The sequence below is a fragment of the Pelodiscus sinensis genome, chromosome 8, assembly GCF_049634645.1.
Source record: "Pelodiscus sinensis isolate JC-2024 chromosome 8, ASM4963464v1, whole genome shotgun sequence".
Lineage (NCBI taxonomy): Eukaryota > Metazoa > Chordata > Testudines > Trionychidae > Pelodiscus > Pelodiscus sinensis.
The window spans coordinates 53,230,216-53,245,514 of record NC_134718.1 but is presented as its reverse complement, the minus strand read 5'-3'; the positions used below and the strand labels follow the sequence as shown (position 1 = coordinate 53,245,514).

Sequence of the window (15,299 nt, the reverse complement as noted above, 5' to 3'; positions counted from 1 at the left end):
AAATTGGAGAGGGTCCAGAGAAGAGCAACGAGAATGATTAAAGGTCTAGAGAACATGACCTATGACGGAAGGCTGAAGGAATTGGGTTTGTTTGATAGCAGTTTTCAGATATCTAAAAGGGTGTCATAAGGAGGAGGGAGAAAACTTGTTCATCTTGGCCTCTGAGGATAGAACAAGAAGCAATGGGCTTAAACTGCAGCAAGGGAGGTTTAGGTAGGACATTAGGAAAAAGTTCCTGTCAGGGTGATCAAACACTGGAATAAATTGCCTAGGGAGGTTGTGGAATCTCCATCTATGGAGATATTTAAGAGCAGGTTAGATAAAAGTCTATCAGCGATGGTCTAGACAGTATTTGGTCCTGCTATGAGGGTAGGGGACTGGACTTGATGACCTCTCAGGGCCCTTCCAGTCCTAGTATTCGATGATTAATCTCATCTCGCACAGAGGCCGCCCCACACCCAGGGACTTGTCTTCCCCCTGCTCTGTACTCCCCCCAGTTCTCATATGCCTCTTTGTGGAGCCGACCAGAACACCCGGCAGTATTCCAGGCGCGGGCTAGGGTGCACCATGGCTCTGTGTTTCCTCATGGTCTGTCCCTCCGCAAGGATCCCTAACAAGCCTCTGAGCTTGGATGGCTGCTGCACGCTTCGCCCGAGCGCCAGGTACCGCGTAGCAGCAGGCAACGGATACGCTGCTGCTGCTGCTGCTGCTACTATTAGGAGGGCCACAGGCAGTGGCAGGCGACCCGCGCCGCTCCCCACCCTGGAGCCTCAGCGAAAGCGAAAGCGCGAGCGCCAACAGCCTCGACCAGATACTCGCGCTAACTGCCAAGGCACGTTGTCGAGCGCGCACGGCCCGCAGCCAGCCGCTGCTCGGCAAGTCCCGCGGGAAGAGGCTTTCTCCGCGAGATTTCCGCGAGCCCCTCCCCCGCCCCGATTTCTTTGGCTGCTATTGGCAGCCGCGATCTCACGCTCCTTCCGGTTCTGTCTGCCGGAGCCTGTGCCCCTGCGCCGGGTCGGGGGTGGCTGCCGGGGCAGAGCCAATGGAGGGCACCGGGGACTCCCTGCCTCGGGGAGCCGCAGCCGAGGCGAGCCCCGCCGGGGGAGGTGACCCGGGGGTGCTCGCCCCGCTGAAGGGAGACTCGGAGGAGCTCAAGCAGGTAACCGCCCCCTCCCTCGGGGCTGCGAGCCGTTCGGTGGAGCTGCAGCAACGGGCGTCCCGGCCGCGTGTGGGCTCCGTTGCCGCTCCCCCTCACACGGGGACATGCAGCCGGGTGCCCGCTCCTCCCCCCTCACGCGCCGGGGTGTCTGCTGTCCCTGCGGGTATCGCCAACGTTACCCCTTCTGCTGCCAGCGCGCCCGCCGCTTTGCGCCTGTTCGCACTGGCCGGGGCTCAGTCGCATACTGACAGGGTGCCCGTGTCCCAGGGTCTCGGTGCCTGGCTCGCATTAGCCTTCAACTTTTCATGCCTACAGTTAGAGACGGAGTGCGCTCTGACGTGAATGTCTCGCCCAGCCCGGGGGCTTGCTTTTGACCCATGGAGTGGGCTGCCACTTAGGGAGGGTCTGCACCAGAAGGGGTGCAGCCCCGCTGATTGTGGCTGTGACTCGCGAGCCCCTCTGGTGAAGACACACTATGCTGATAGTAGAGAGCTGGCTTATTCACATCCCTGAGTGACAGATAACTTGTACCACGTGGTATAAGTGGTATGTGTACAAAGGTAAACTGCAAAGTAGGGAAGAGGAGCATAATCTGAGCACAGTCCTGGATGTCAGGCGCACTCACATTCTAATTCTTTCTTGGCACTGGAACGCTCTTATTTTGGGAAATAGGTTTAACCGCTTGTGTTTTCTTGTCCCTATCTTGAAGAGGGGAAACAAATATGGGTCAGCTCCCGTGGACTTGCTAGGAATATTTCCTGTGGATTAGGTAGTGTGTGTAATCTACTTTGATAAAATAGACATATTTTTATCTTGTCAGTATTGCACCTTGTAAATACAATGGTTACTACTAAGTTCAAATTTTTTCATTGTATTCTGCTTCATAGAGGTGACCTGGTTTCAGTGTAAACACATAAAGGGGCCTCCTTAAACACTGACAATTATTAATAAGATTCCTATATACTATAAGAGAGGGTGCATCAACCACCCTCTTTCTGTGTAACTCATGACTAGGGATGTGAATGACTAGTTGCTCCCCCTCTCTTGCTGCCTTTATCAGAAAGAGGGGGCGGAAGGAGGGCATGCTTCAAAGCAGCGGTGCCATGTGGAGCCTGGAGTTTGCTGCTTTGAAATGCCATGTGCAACCCATGCTCCCTGCGGTGTTTCAAAGTGGCAGCACCATGTGGAGCCTAGGGTCATCTGGGGACTCCCCTGCTGACCCCGTGCTACCCGTAGCGCTTTAACCATTGAAGTGTAGCTACAGTCCTGGGGCTGTTGTTACACTTCAGAGGTAGAGGTGCCCATATCAACTAATTGAAGTCGATGCAATTATCCAGTTATGAAATTTTGCATCCCTGCTCATAACATCACACTTCTAGCTTCAGTTTCTCTTTTATCACAATAGGAATGGCTTTTAGAGAAACCCCTTAAGTACAGTAGGTAAGTGTAGCAGTTTGACATCTGATCAACTTTGTATTTAGCTGTCACACACTGAATGGCTTTTTCAGACCTGTGGAAGAGCTCTGTATAGCTTGAAAGGTTAATTCTTTCACCAAGAGAGGGTGATCCAGTAAAAGAGATTACCTCACCCTTCTTGAGTCCTAGAATCCTGATGAGATCCTAGCATGTCAAATTGATCCATGTAATGATGTGGTGCCTGATCTGGGGGGAGAACAAGAGTTCTCCAGAGCCATTGTTTAGAATAGATGCTTTTCAATAAAGAAACTAGAATAGCCTTGAATTCTCTCTCCTCCTTCAAACCATTTCTATTTCTCCTTCTTGTCTGTTTTCCTTCTCCCTGCGCTGATGTTCCCTCTTTCTTTTTCTCTCCCACCCAAAAATCCTGCACTCCTTTATATTTCTTTGGTATTTTAATGCAATAACCAAAACTAGAGTTTGGGGTGGTGATGGGTAACTAAGATTAGTGAGTGGGCTGCATGAGTGGCCTTTGTTCATCTCAGTGGGCTGCATGATTGCTAGTGGTGGACAACCTGTGGCCTCGACCCATTGGGTTCGACCCATGGCCTGTGCACTCCATTTCTGCCCCCTTTTCCCATGCTTCTCGTGCACTGGTGTACTCGAGCCCTGTGCTTCCTACTCCTCCCTTTGATTCATGGTGTTCAAGCTATGGGAGGGAGGAGGAGCAGGGATAGAGTGCGCATCAGTGGATTTGTGGCACACTGCAAATGTTGGGAGGGAGGGGAAGAAGTAGAAAGTGTGGGGCTCCAGTGCACAAGGGGCACGTCAGTGAGGGGGCAGACAAGGGTCCATAAGCCACAGGTTGCTCACCACAGGTTTGGGGCATGGCTATTGAATTTTTCAATCCGAGGCAGCAGCGGGCTGGCGGACGATGACGGGAGGTTGCTGTGAAGCAGCCTCTGTCTGCAGCAGGCCTGAGCTCCCGACGGGGGGGCGGGGGGGGATGGAGCAGCCTCTGTCTACAGGGAGCTCAGACCCCTCTGTGGACAAGGGCTGCCACCACCCCTTGCTGCTGCCTCTGTATCAGAAGCAGTAGTGCGGGGCGCAGGCAGCCGATCTGTGCGGGGAGCTGATTTTTTAACTGTCTCCCCTCACAGACTGGCTTCCGCCTGGCACCCTGAGCTACTGCCTCTGATTCAGAGGTGAGTTCTACTGACTTCAGTAGTGTTCCTCACCGTGTATAAAGCACGTGATTTTGTAGTATTCTTAAGTCAGTGGAATTTATCACAATGTCTGAAGTTAAACGTATGTAAGTCTTTACAGGGGTAGGCCTTAATTAAGTTGGGTAGAAATGGCCTGTTAATTGTATTCCTAGTATAGTCCGTTAATGGAATTAAACTTCACTTGTTAGTTCATTAACTTTTAAAGAAACTAGTTTATGAATGAAGGACTCTAATTTATGTTGTGCAAACTAGGGATCAGTGTTATTTCTTGGAGGCAATGAAGTAAAGAGCAGTGCGGTGGTGAAATACTCATCTGCCCCACCACAAGCAGCATTTTCCCGTCTTCAAGAAAAGACTGATTTGAAACTTCCACCTGCCAATTGGTTACGTGAAAGCGCCAAGCTGGGCCCTGCAGGAACAACTATTCTTGGCAACAGTAAGAAAAGCAAACCATTTTCAAGGTAAACACTGAAATTACTATAAATTCTTCTATTCTCTGTTATCCTTTCTGCTCTCCTTTCTTTGTCTTTTCACTCTCCTTTACCTTCTCTCATTCAGTATGCTTTCATCCCTCTTGTTTAGAAGGTGATGAAGAATTCCAGTTATGATGGTAGATTTTTGGATTTGTATGCTGGCAACTCAATCAAAATCCATGTTGACTACAGGCCTGCAACTGGATGGTCAGGATAGATTGAGTGAATAGTACAGTAAAACTCCAATTGTCCGGCATCCAGTGGTCTGGCACTCCTGATAGTCCGACACCAACTGGAACCTGGAAGTGCTCCGGCCAGCCGGACAATTGGAGCTGCTCCGCGCTGCTTCCCCAAGTCCACTGTTGCCGCTGCTGAAACTGACCGGTGACGGACTTGAAGAAGAGGCGCAGAGCAGCTGAGGTGCTGCCGGGTTGGTCCCACAGTGCCGCCCCTCACCCCCCTGCTCGGCACCCAGCAGTACCCTAGCTGCTCTGGTCTGCGCCGCAGCTGAAACTGATAAGCAGTGGACTTAGGGAAGCTGCAAAGCAGAGCAGCTGGGTTGCTGCTGGGTGCCGAACAGGGGGGTGAGGAGCGGTGCTGCGGGACCAACCCAGCAGCACCCCAGCTGCTCTGCCCCACTGCTTCCCCAAGTCGCCGTTGCCCCTTGCAGCCCCAGCTGGCCTTTCGCTGGTGGCTGCGCGTGGCTTCCCCTGCCACCCTGCATAATGGCGGAGGGTTCGCCCCACGCCGTGCCATTTCCCGCCAACCCCTCTTCCCTCCCCCTCCCCCCCACAACTCCCCTTCTGGAGTACCTCCTGATACTCCGGCATAGCTGATAATCCGGCGCCCCCTGGGGCCCAAAGGTGCCAGATTATCCGAAGTTTGCTGTAATAGGAATTCTGTTCTTTGATTACATAAGGAAATGGAATAGTGTTCTGAAACCACTTTGTAGCCTTATTACTGTTAGTCAGGAATCAGCTTCCAGTTTGGAAATTCAAGAATAAGAATGGACACGTTTTTGTAAAGTGGCATTTTCTTGTCATGCTTACAATAAATGTATGTCTTACAAATAAAAATAAGTGGAAAATACCCAAGGGAAATAATTAAGAAATTGGATATTTTAGAAATTGGACAAAGAAAATTCAGCAATGAAAAAAATGGGTGTTTCATGTGACACTGCCAGAATCAAGTCTGGGATAATCTGTTGAAGGCATGGAAGTCACTCAAACCAGATTAGCATGCGAGATGAAAATCAATACTATGAACAAGGCTCAGACCTCTTAAATCGCCAAATTAGGATTTAAGTGGTGTTTACTTCTTATGGAGCCTGTGCATAGCAGGGGATTTAGTGTCTAAACTTTAAAAAAATATTAAATAGTGGGCAGAATTAATACAAGTGTTTTGGTTAGTTTGGGGAGTTTCTGTTTTTACTTTGTGCCTTTTTTATTTTGGAATTGTTCACAGATGGAAATGCAAAAACTTCCAAGAGAAACACCATGTTCTAGTTAAAGCACCAGTTCAGGGCTATGTGAATGTCTCTAGTCATGCTGAGATGAATATGCCATGTAGCTTAATTTGAAGAAGTGGTCTATACAGAAAACTTTTTTTCTTTGAAATACAGATAACTTAGAGAAATACAGGTTTTAAATAAGGCAAACAGTAAGGATATTGTGTTCATTTAAAATGATGTTGTTTTGTTGCTGAGTAATCTTCCATATAACTAATTGAAGTTTTAAAAATAATATATTTGATATTACCTTAAATGGAAATGAAGGGATGGAAGAGGTCTAGCTCTTAAACAGTTTAGCCAGAAATCATTACTTTAAAGAATAGAAATGCTTGGAAAATGAATTTTTATTCCCATCTGGCAAATAGCATATCATGAAACACAGTTATTACATTTATTGCAATTTGCCTCCTTTCCATTACAAAACATATAAAATATTTTTTATGGTTGCCTTCATCTCTCTAAAATATACTGTTTTGTAATGATTGAAACTGAATTTCAAAAACAATTTAAAGATTGTTTCTTTGAAGCCACTAATAACTTTTAAAATTATTTTGTAGTGTTTAAAGCTCAGATCCCATTGTACTTTGTAATGGCCTGCTACAGTCTCCTTTTTATGAAAGAATGGGTTTTCTTTAAGATGGGTGTTCTCAACTTTTTTCTTTCTAAGACCCACCCCTCTCCCTTTCCATGCTATGAAAATTCAATGGTCTAGCTGTGCTACAACTTTTTTTCTGCATATAAAAGCCATGGTCAGTGTTAGGGGGTAGTAAGCAGGGCAATTGCCTGGAACCCCACACCACAGGGCACCACAAAGTGAATTTACTCAGGCTTTGGCTTTAGCCCCAGGCAGTGGGTTTTGGTGCGGACTGCTGACCTTTGTAGCAGGACTTTGGTTTTCTGCCCTGGGCCTTAGCTAGTCTAATGCCTGCCATGCTTCGCAGACCCCCTGAAACCTGCTTGAGAGCCCTGGAGTCCTGGTTGAGAGCCATTGCTTTAAGACACACCTAGTAATCTGAGGAACAAATAGTTATGCTGTAAATGTCAAAATGCAATGGTTTAAATATCTAATGTTTTTCAACAGCTTTGGCATGGCATACGACTTTATTGACTCAGTTGGAAATGATGTGGATGTTGTGTCTGATTCTGAGGTATGTGCAGTTTATAGTTCAATAATTCTCAGTTTTGCAATGGTATCTTGATTAAGAAAATGGCTTGTGCTACTTTGTGTGATTTTTGTTCTATTTAATGATCTCTTATTTAGTTAAATTATTTAAGAAAGTCAAAGGGAATTGAGGTTGCTTGCTTATAGTTTAAAGGAAATGATGACAACTGAATGAATAAAGTACAAATAGCTGCTGGTTTTTATTTAAAGTGTAGATATACCCAAAGATATAGATGGACAGAAGAGTATTGAGGAATGGTAAGAAGCAAAGAGTATAGGAAAAGAAAATTGGGGGTTCCCAGATAATTCTACATTTGGAAAAATTAGTTCCCAGGGTCAGCATCCTCAGTCTGAGATTCCACCCAGCCACCACCAGCCCCTCTCTACTAGGGTTCCTGACATAAGAAAAGCATAAGTGTGTGGAGAGGGGTGTTGCGTGTAACCATGAAGGCTGACCAAGAAACCCATTTGGTTATCAGTGAAACTGTAATAGCAATCACAACTTCCATTTGCAGAGTAAATTAGAATCCAGTGGCTTAATGATCCACTTCAACTGTACTAGTTTGAAGAAAGATTTGTGTGGGCAGTGATTTAATTTAATAAATAAGCAATTCTGATCTTTTGTGCTTGATAACCCATTGAGGGCAGCATGGTGTACTTCCCCAGAGGGAACAACAGAATTATAGCTAAAATCAGAAGCTGCAAGGCTTGGTCAGAGGAGCAGGAAGAAGAGAAGGAAAGCCAAGAGGAGAGAAACAGAAGATGGGAAACAGAAGCAGGGATACAAGAAGGTCTTTTTGCCATCAGAAATTGTGCCTTTTATCAATGTCAGATAAGAACTAGGCTTTCAGAAAGCCTAGTTTAAGTATACTTAGTTCAGGAGACTTAGGAAATGGTTGAATGAAGGTACATGTTGAACCTCAGAAATCTGGAATTCTCTGGTCCAGCAACATCTGTGGTCTGGAAGGAAGGACCACAGATGTTGCTGGACAAGAGCCGCAGACATGAAGAGCATAAGTCAGCTGGGAGTCTTGCAGGGGCTGGGGAACCCCAGCTGGGCTGTCATGAGCTGGGGAGTACAGCCTTGGGGAACCCTAGGCTGGGGAGTACCTGTAGCAGCTGAAATGAATCCCCAGTTCCAGCCAGGAACCCTGGTGGCAGCAAGGCTGGTGCCGGTTGGGAGAAATCCCCACCCCAGCTGGGAGCCCAGGCAGCAACTGAGCCAGTGGCAGGTGTCGAGAATCCTCAGCTGGGATCCCCGGTGGAAGTGGGGCCAGTGGCGGGCCAGTGAGGGGAATCCCCAGCCCCAGTCTGGAACTCCAGCAGCAGTGGGGCCAGTGGGAAGCCCTGGCTTGGCCGGGAAGCCTGGTGGAGAGAGACTGGCAGCCACTGGGTAGAATCCCAGCCTGAGGATGGTGATCCTGGGAGCCCCAGATTGAGGCTAGTAGCAGGGCATGAAGCCCAGGTTCTGGGGATGCACACAGCCCAGAGAGGAGCCTTGACTTCCCCTGGTTCAGTAAACTCTGTGGTTTGGGACCACCCAGGTCCCAAGAGTGCTGGACCAGGAATGTCCAACCTGTATTTTAAAAAAAGTGGCTTCTCTCAAATGTTGCTGTCTTCCCCTCCCCCCCACTCATAAGTTGTATTTATTTCTGAAGAATGCTCTAATTATTAAATCTTCTCTTATGTTCCCTACAAATACACTGCATTATTTTTCTGTGTTTTTACTTTTCAAGAACATTAAAAAACTTCTGAAGATACCATACAGCAAGTCACATGTGAGCATGGCAGTGCACCGTATTGGACGAACCCTTTTACTGGATGAGCTAGATATTCAGGAGCTCTTCATGAGATCATCTCAGGTTAACCATTTGTTTTGTTAATACGTTTGGCCACCTGGCATGTATATTTCAGGTGCAATATTGTCAGCACAAAGGCATAGCAAATGTAGCAAAATTGATGAGAACTATATACAAGGACAAAACTATCATCACAAAGCGCCTTATTCGGGGCTGGGCAAAATACAGCTTGTGGACCAGATCCCGCCTGCCAAGCCACTGGATCCAGCCTGTGGGCACAGCGGGAGCCTCAGTCAGGTTCTCTGCCTGCCCTGCCCCTGCATGCCACTTACAAAAGCTAGCTGTGGGGCCCTATTTATCTGTGAAGAGTTGCGAACCCGAGGGGAACGGTGGAGAGGCTTTGCACGCTGCCCCCATCACCAGCACAATCTTGCAGCTCCCTTTGGCTGGTTTCCCTTCCATCCTTTCCTGTATCCCAGTCCCCTGCCCTAGTATAGAACCCAAATTCCTACACCCCAGTCCTCTGCCCCCTGCTAACCAAGGTCATAACCCAAACTCCTGAACTTCAGCGCACTTCTCCAGGTCACAGTCTGCTCCTTCACCTAAACTACCTCCCAGATCCCTTCTGCTCCCTTCTGCACCCAACCTCCACCCCAGACCCTTCACCATTAATATCATGGAAGAGTGCAGTCCTTGACCACTTATCGAATTCTTGGAGTGACCTCCCATCAAAAATTATTGCCCACCCCGACCAAGTTGTTGTGGATTCTCTCGACTTGCTATAGAGCTACAAGTTGCACTACGAGTTCAGGTCAGACATCTCTTTAACTGTGAACATGTGCTTAAGACCTCCTCTCATCTTTTAATTTAATATCTTCGGTATTGGTGGACAGTTCTACAAATCTGTTACTCAATTTTTTAACAGTGCATGAAACTACAATTCCATTTTGAAGAGCAGATTTCACTGAAATATGTGTTAAGAATAACTTGACTTGGAATTCAGATGTGAAGACACTGTTGTGAAAACTTATATCTTTTAACTGAATCTTTTACTTTATGCCATTTCATGATGAATGTGTATATTGTATCTGCTAAATGTTTAACTTAGATTATTTTGTTTGCATGCAATTTCATGCTTATTTATGCTGCTTAGACAGGGGACTGGACATGGCTAAAAGAATTCTATCAAAGACTAATAGATCAGAAGTGGCAAAGAAAGAAGAAGAGTAAAGAACACTGGTACCAGAAAGCTATACTTTCCAAGTTTTTATATTACAGGTAGTTTGACTGTATTAATTTTATTTGTGACTTTTACCCCACTTACTTTTTTCTGATTCATTATATTAAATTAGTTAGATATGAAATTCTCTTTATCTTAAAACAAAATTCAGAGTGTATGTAGCTTTAAGAATATAACACTGATAGAAATAAGTTCCTTATTTAAAATCTCTTAATATCTAAGCATGATTAACTCAAAACACATTATAGTACTGCTCTCTGTAGAAAAACACACAGTTTTCAAGGATTTTTAATAAGATCCTGGACACCCATCTTTCTGCTCTAGTAAATGGATTTACAAGATGGATAGTGCTAAGTAGTTTTATAACTAAATCAGCATTTGTCTCTTAATAAATGCAGTAATTCTCAGCTAGGTATTAAATATTGTAATAACTTCAAATTCAATCTTTTTGAATTTGTCTTTGTCAGCATTAATGGAGATGGAGCTGCTCAACCAGTTCCTTCCACTGCAGAACAACATCATGAAGATCCAGCTCCTGATGAAAGTGATGAGGCAGGAAGGGCTTCCTGGCCAGCTCCTTTTGAAATGCCTTCTTCAGTATCAGAGGATCCAGGTTCTTCTAATCAGGTTAGTATGGGTGAAATCTAACAGACCTTAATTTTTGTGAGAGAGAGGTGTTTGGTATCTAATATAAGATGTAAAAATGTAGCAGTCAAGAATCATTCTATTATCCAAAGAAGCAGAATCTAACCGATAAAAGAAGCCTTCTTGATCAGTAATATATGGTATCTAATGCTTTATGAGCTGTATTCAGATAGTCATCCAAAAACTAATTTTGCCTATAGTTGACTTTACTTAAATAGGATTAATGTGTTTCTGTATATAATTTTAATAGGTTTTATTTGAGGATGAGCAGTTTCCCTTAACTTGTGGCTCCATTTTAGTATACTAGGTACAAAAAACTGGAATAAAAATAGCTATATAAATGTAAGTTGACCATCCTGCCTGCTACTAGACAACAAAAATATGGGAGGCTCTGAGAAGTGTTTCCCTCCCCTCCCCCCATAGGCTGTGTTGCAGATTTGCAGTACTGAGTGTGAAAAATTGTATTTGCACTTTTTTTTGTTCTTTGTTGGTTTGTGCCAATCAGAATCTTAAAGGAATGGCATTTTGACAGTTGCTATTTCTTCAACAGGTGTGTCTTTCCTTACTGTTTCCTGTGTTGTTTCCACTGAGCTTCTATTATTGCCTTTTTGCTAGTACTGTTAGGATGTGCCAAAGCTGGAATGGATGAACTGGAAATCTAGAAGAATTTCAGAATACTTTGCACAGTGCCTGTTAATATTAATCCGATATTTATTTAGGTTGAAGCAAACGGCCAGACTTACTGAAGCAAAATTTTGATTCAACTGTGTTTATGGTAAAGAACAGGAAATCTTTATGATCATCAAAAGAGTGTATGTAGCCAGGTAGTTTTTAAGTCTAGTAATTGAAAATGTATTAAACAGCCACAAAGTATTCTAAAATTCTTCCAGATTTCAGGTTCACCCATTTCAGCTCATGTCAGTGCAACAAAAGATGAAGATCACCAAGCCCCTTGCACATCCTGACTGTACTAGCAAAAAGGCTAAAATAGGAGCTCAGTGGAAACAACACAGGAAACAGTAAGGGAAGACACACCATTTTTTCAGTTTTTAAATCAGTCATTAAGAATGTATTAAACATATCTGGAATCTTCTGTATGGTGGTTATTAATGTATTAAGTGTAGTAGAATTTATATTAATGAATAAGCAAGAAATTTAGGAGCCCGGAAAAATGCTGTTGACCTCTAATAACCCCAAAAAAGGTATTTGCATATATTGTTTGACTATCTTAATCAAAGTAAACCAATATCATATGGTATTGGCTATGCTACTGAACTCATACAATATAATACAAGCAATTGCATATGCATTTTAATTAGTTAGTGTTGCTTCATACCTCAGCATAAATGCTCACTAAGGCTATGTCTACTCTCGCGGCTTCTCGTGCGAGAAATATGCAAACAAGGCTAAGTGTGGAATATTGCTGAGCCCTCTTGCTCAATGTCGCTATGCCAATTATTTTCAGGAATAACAGCATTGCGCAAGAGGGCTTTTTTTTGTGCAAGAAGGGGCAGTGTAGACCACTCCTTCTGGCGCAAGAACCTCTTCTGCAAAAATGGCGGCTCATTAGGTATGCAGATGAGGCTCGGTGATATTCTACGCTTAGCCTCATTTGCATATTTCTTGTGCAAGAAGCCGTGAGTGTAGACATAGCCCTCCGGGCCAGAAAGATTGACTTGCTGTACACATGTCAGCCACATATGAGCCAGGTTTTCTTTATCTTGTTATCAGAAAGTGGAATTGAACTTTTTCTGAAGTTAGAAGGACTTTGTACAAAGTTTTAAGAGCTTAGTCTATACAATGAATGTTTAAATTCATGAAGAAAAGTGGTGTTTCTTGTGCATGTAGCCTCATAATTAATGTAAATTTAAAAACTCTAGTATTCTGTTTATTCAGATATTAATGATCACCACTGGGTAGAAATACTACCACTGTTAGGGACACTGGATGATTCAGATGGTTGCCAAAGAATTAGGAAGGCTCTCTGCTCTAGATCACCACAGACTCTCTATTACATTGGTGAATTCTGTGTGCTTTGAATTGGAACCATACTTGTAATCCTTTCAGAGCTGAGAGCCACCTCAACGTCTATATGGGCACTGAACTCCTCCTGCTCTCTTCCACTGAATTATTGTTTCCAGGTTACAGCTCAGGCATACTGTAAAATGGAGAAAACCCTGCACTGCTCCAAGAAAGTTGAACATATTTATTATAAACAAAAGTTGGAATTAAAGTTATAACTTTTTATGCCTCTGATGTTCAGGATATATATACATTTTTGAAAATGGCCTGACTTTACCTCAGCAACAGAATCACTCCTTATGTCCTTGTGCTTTTCACAGGGGAGTGTGCCTCTTGAACCCTCATATATAGTGGGGCATGTGGCCTCAGCCCACAAAGAACAAAACCTGAGTACTTTGTTCAATGACGGGGAAAACAGTCAGGTATGCTTTATGTGAAATCTGAGCTGAAACACAATCCCCAGTTTAATACATTGTTTTAAATTTGGACCAAATTGGATTTGGGTTGGTGGCAAGGGGAGAGAAATCATTTGTGGAATTAGTCTTGTGACATCTGTGATCTTGGTGTTTAAAGTTATTGTGAATGTGTAGTATAGTATTTGTGTTGTCCTTTATTTGCTTTTTTCCATTTGCTTTCTCAAAGTAATTCTGCAGATTGTGATGGAGAAAATAATTAATGGGAATGTATTACTTATAAACACTTTCTTTTTTAAACAAAGGGACTTAAAAATGACTTTGTTCGGAACATCTTGTGGACCTTTGAGGATATTCACATGTTAGTAGGATCAAATATGCCTATATTTGGAGGTGGAAGATACCCTGCTGTGAGCTTGCGTCTAAGGTGAATTCTTAAACTAATGTGATGTGTATCCCAACCTTGTTGTTTGTTTCATGTTCAGTTGTGTACATATTATTTTGTAGGATAATTTAATTCTTTATCTGAGTTGACAAATGGGGTATAACAAGTTGTTTTCCACAGGGGTCTATTTTGGGGCCAGTTCTGTTTAATATTTTCATCAATGATTTAGATAATGGCATAGAGTATGATTATCAAGTTTGCAGATGATACCGAGCTGAGAGTGATTGCAAGTGCTTCGGAGCATAGCGTCATAATTCAAAATGATCTGGACAAACTAGAGAAATGGTCTGAAGTAAATAGCACAATGGTTAATAAGGACAAATGCAAAGTACTCCACTTAAGAAGGAACAATTAGTTTCACACATTCAGAATGGGAAGCAACTGTCTAGGAAGGAGTACTGGAGAAAGGAATCTAGGGGTCATAGTGGAACATAAGCTAAATATGAGTCAACAGTGTGATGCTGTTGCAAAAAAGAAAACATGATTCTGGGATGCATTAACAGGAGTGCTGTGACCAAGGCATGCAAAGTCAATCTTCTGCTTTACTCTGCATTGATTAGGCCTCAGTTGGAGTATTGTGTCCAGTTCTGGGCACCATATTTCAACAAAGATGTGGAGAAATTAGAGAAGGTCCAAAGAAGAGCTACAAAAATGATCAAAGGTCTTGAAAACCTGAGCTATGAGGGAAGACTGAAAGAATTGGGTTTGTTGAATTTACAAAAGAGAAAACTGAGAGGGGACATATCAGTTTTCAAGTATCAAAAAGGGTGTCACAAGAAGGAGGGGAGAAATTGTTCTTCTTGGTCTCGGATGATACCATAAGAAGCAATGGGCTTAAACTGCAGCATGGCAGGTTTAGTTTGGACAGTAGGAAAAACTTCCTTATTGTCAAGGTGGTTAAACACTGGAATAAATTGCCTAAAGAGGTTGTGGAATCTCCATCACTGGAGATATTTAAGAGCAGGTTGGATAGACATCTATCAGAGATGAGCTGGAATAGGGGTGGGTAATAATTTTTGATTGGGGGGGGCACGCCAAGATTTTGGAAAGTGGTCGATGGCTGCACTTTTCCATTATATTGGAGGAGGTGTGGGGTCTGGGATGGAGGTTGGCTGCAGAAGGGTGCTTGGGGTAAGGGATTGGAGTGCAGGAGGGAGAGTGGGGTCTGGCAGGAAGTTCAGGTGATGGAGGCAGTTGTGACCTAGGGCAGAGGACTGAGGTACATGGGTTTGGTTTGTGACCTAGGGGGAGAGACTGGGTGCAAGAGTTTGGGTTGTGAGCTAGGATAGGAAGGGATTGTGATCTCGGGTAGGAGGTTGGGGTGCCAGATCTGGGAGGGGGCAGAGGGTTTGAATATGTTGAATAGGGGAGCAGAAGGTTGGAGAAGGGAGGGGCTGGGATGCCAGACACAGGCCCTGGCCAGGAGACTTAGCAGTAAGCAGCCCAACCAGCCTTCTTGTCTGCAGAGCTAAATGCTTATAGATCTTAAAGATTTTCTCAGCCTTCCTGGCTGCCTGCCCCACATGTGCACAGCTGTGTGCTTGTGTGAATAACAGCCAGAGAAGTGGCAGGGGTGTATGTGTGCTTCATGTGCTGCCTGTTAGTCAATCAGACAGCTCCCACTGGCCAGGTTTTGGCCAGAAACCAGCCAATGGGATTGTGCTGGGGGTGGGAACAGTGCCCAAAACCTTCTCCCCCTCCCCTTCTGGGATCACAGCTTTGAAAGAGAAATAGCTGGGTAGCTGCTTTTCTAAGCAGTGTGAGGGGTTGCAGGGCAAGCAGGGGAACT

At 44.4% G+C, this 15,299-nt stretch overlaps 1 protein-coding gene across 4 annotated transcripts in view; it reads left to right on the top strand.

The window, feature by feature from the left end:
* The first annotated feature begins 961 nt into the window (after positions 1-961).
* EDRF1 (erythroid differentiation regulatory factor 1) overlaps positions 962-15,299 on the top strand; it is a 57,924-nt gene continuing 43,586 nt past the window's right edge. The window contains exons 1-9 of one of the 4 annotated variants that reach the window (XM_075935282.1): positions 1,038-1,159; positions 3,736-3,780; positions 4,054-4,262; positions 6,866-6,932; positions 8,683-8,808; positions 9,899-10,023; positions 10,453-10,612; positions 12,973-13,074; positions 13,371-13,492. In XM_075935282.1, coding sequence (XP_075791397.1) covers positions 6,873-6,932; positions 8,683-8,808; positions 9,899-10,023; positions 10,453-10,612; positions 12,973-13,074; positions 13,371-13,492 — 695 coding nt within the window. In that variant the 5' untranslated portion in view covers positions 1,038-1,159; positions 3,736-3,780; positions 4,054-4,262; positions 6,866-6,872. Of the gene's footprint in view, positions 1,160-3,735; positions 3,781-4,053; positions 4,263-6,865; positions 6,933-8,682; positions 8,809-9,898; positions 10,024-10,452; positions 10,613-12,972; positions 13,075-13,370; positions 13,493-15,299 lie in introns of all 4 variants that reach the window. The other 3 variants (XM_075935280.1, XM_075935281.1, XM_075935283.1) reach the window with 3 other exon arrangements.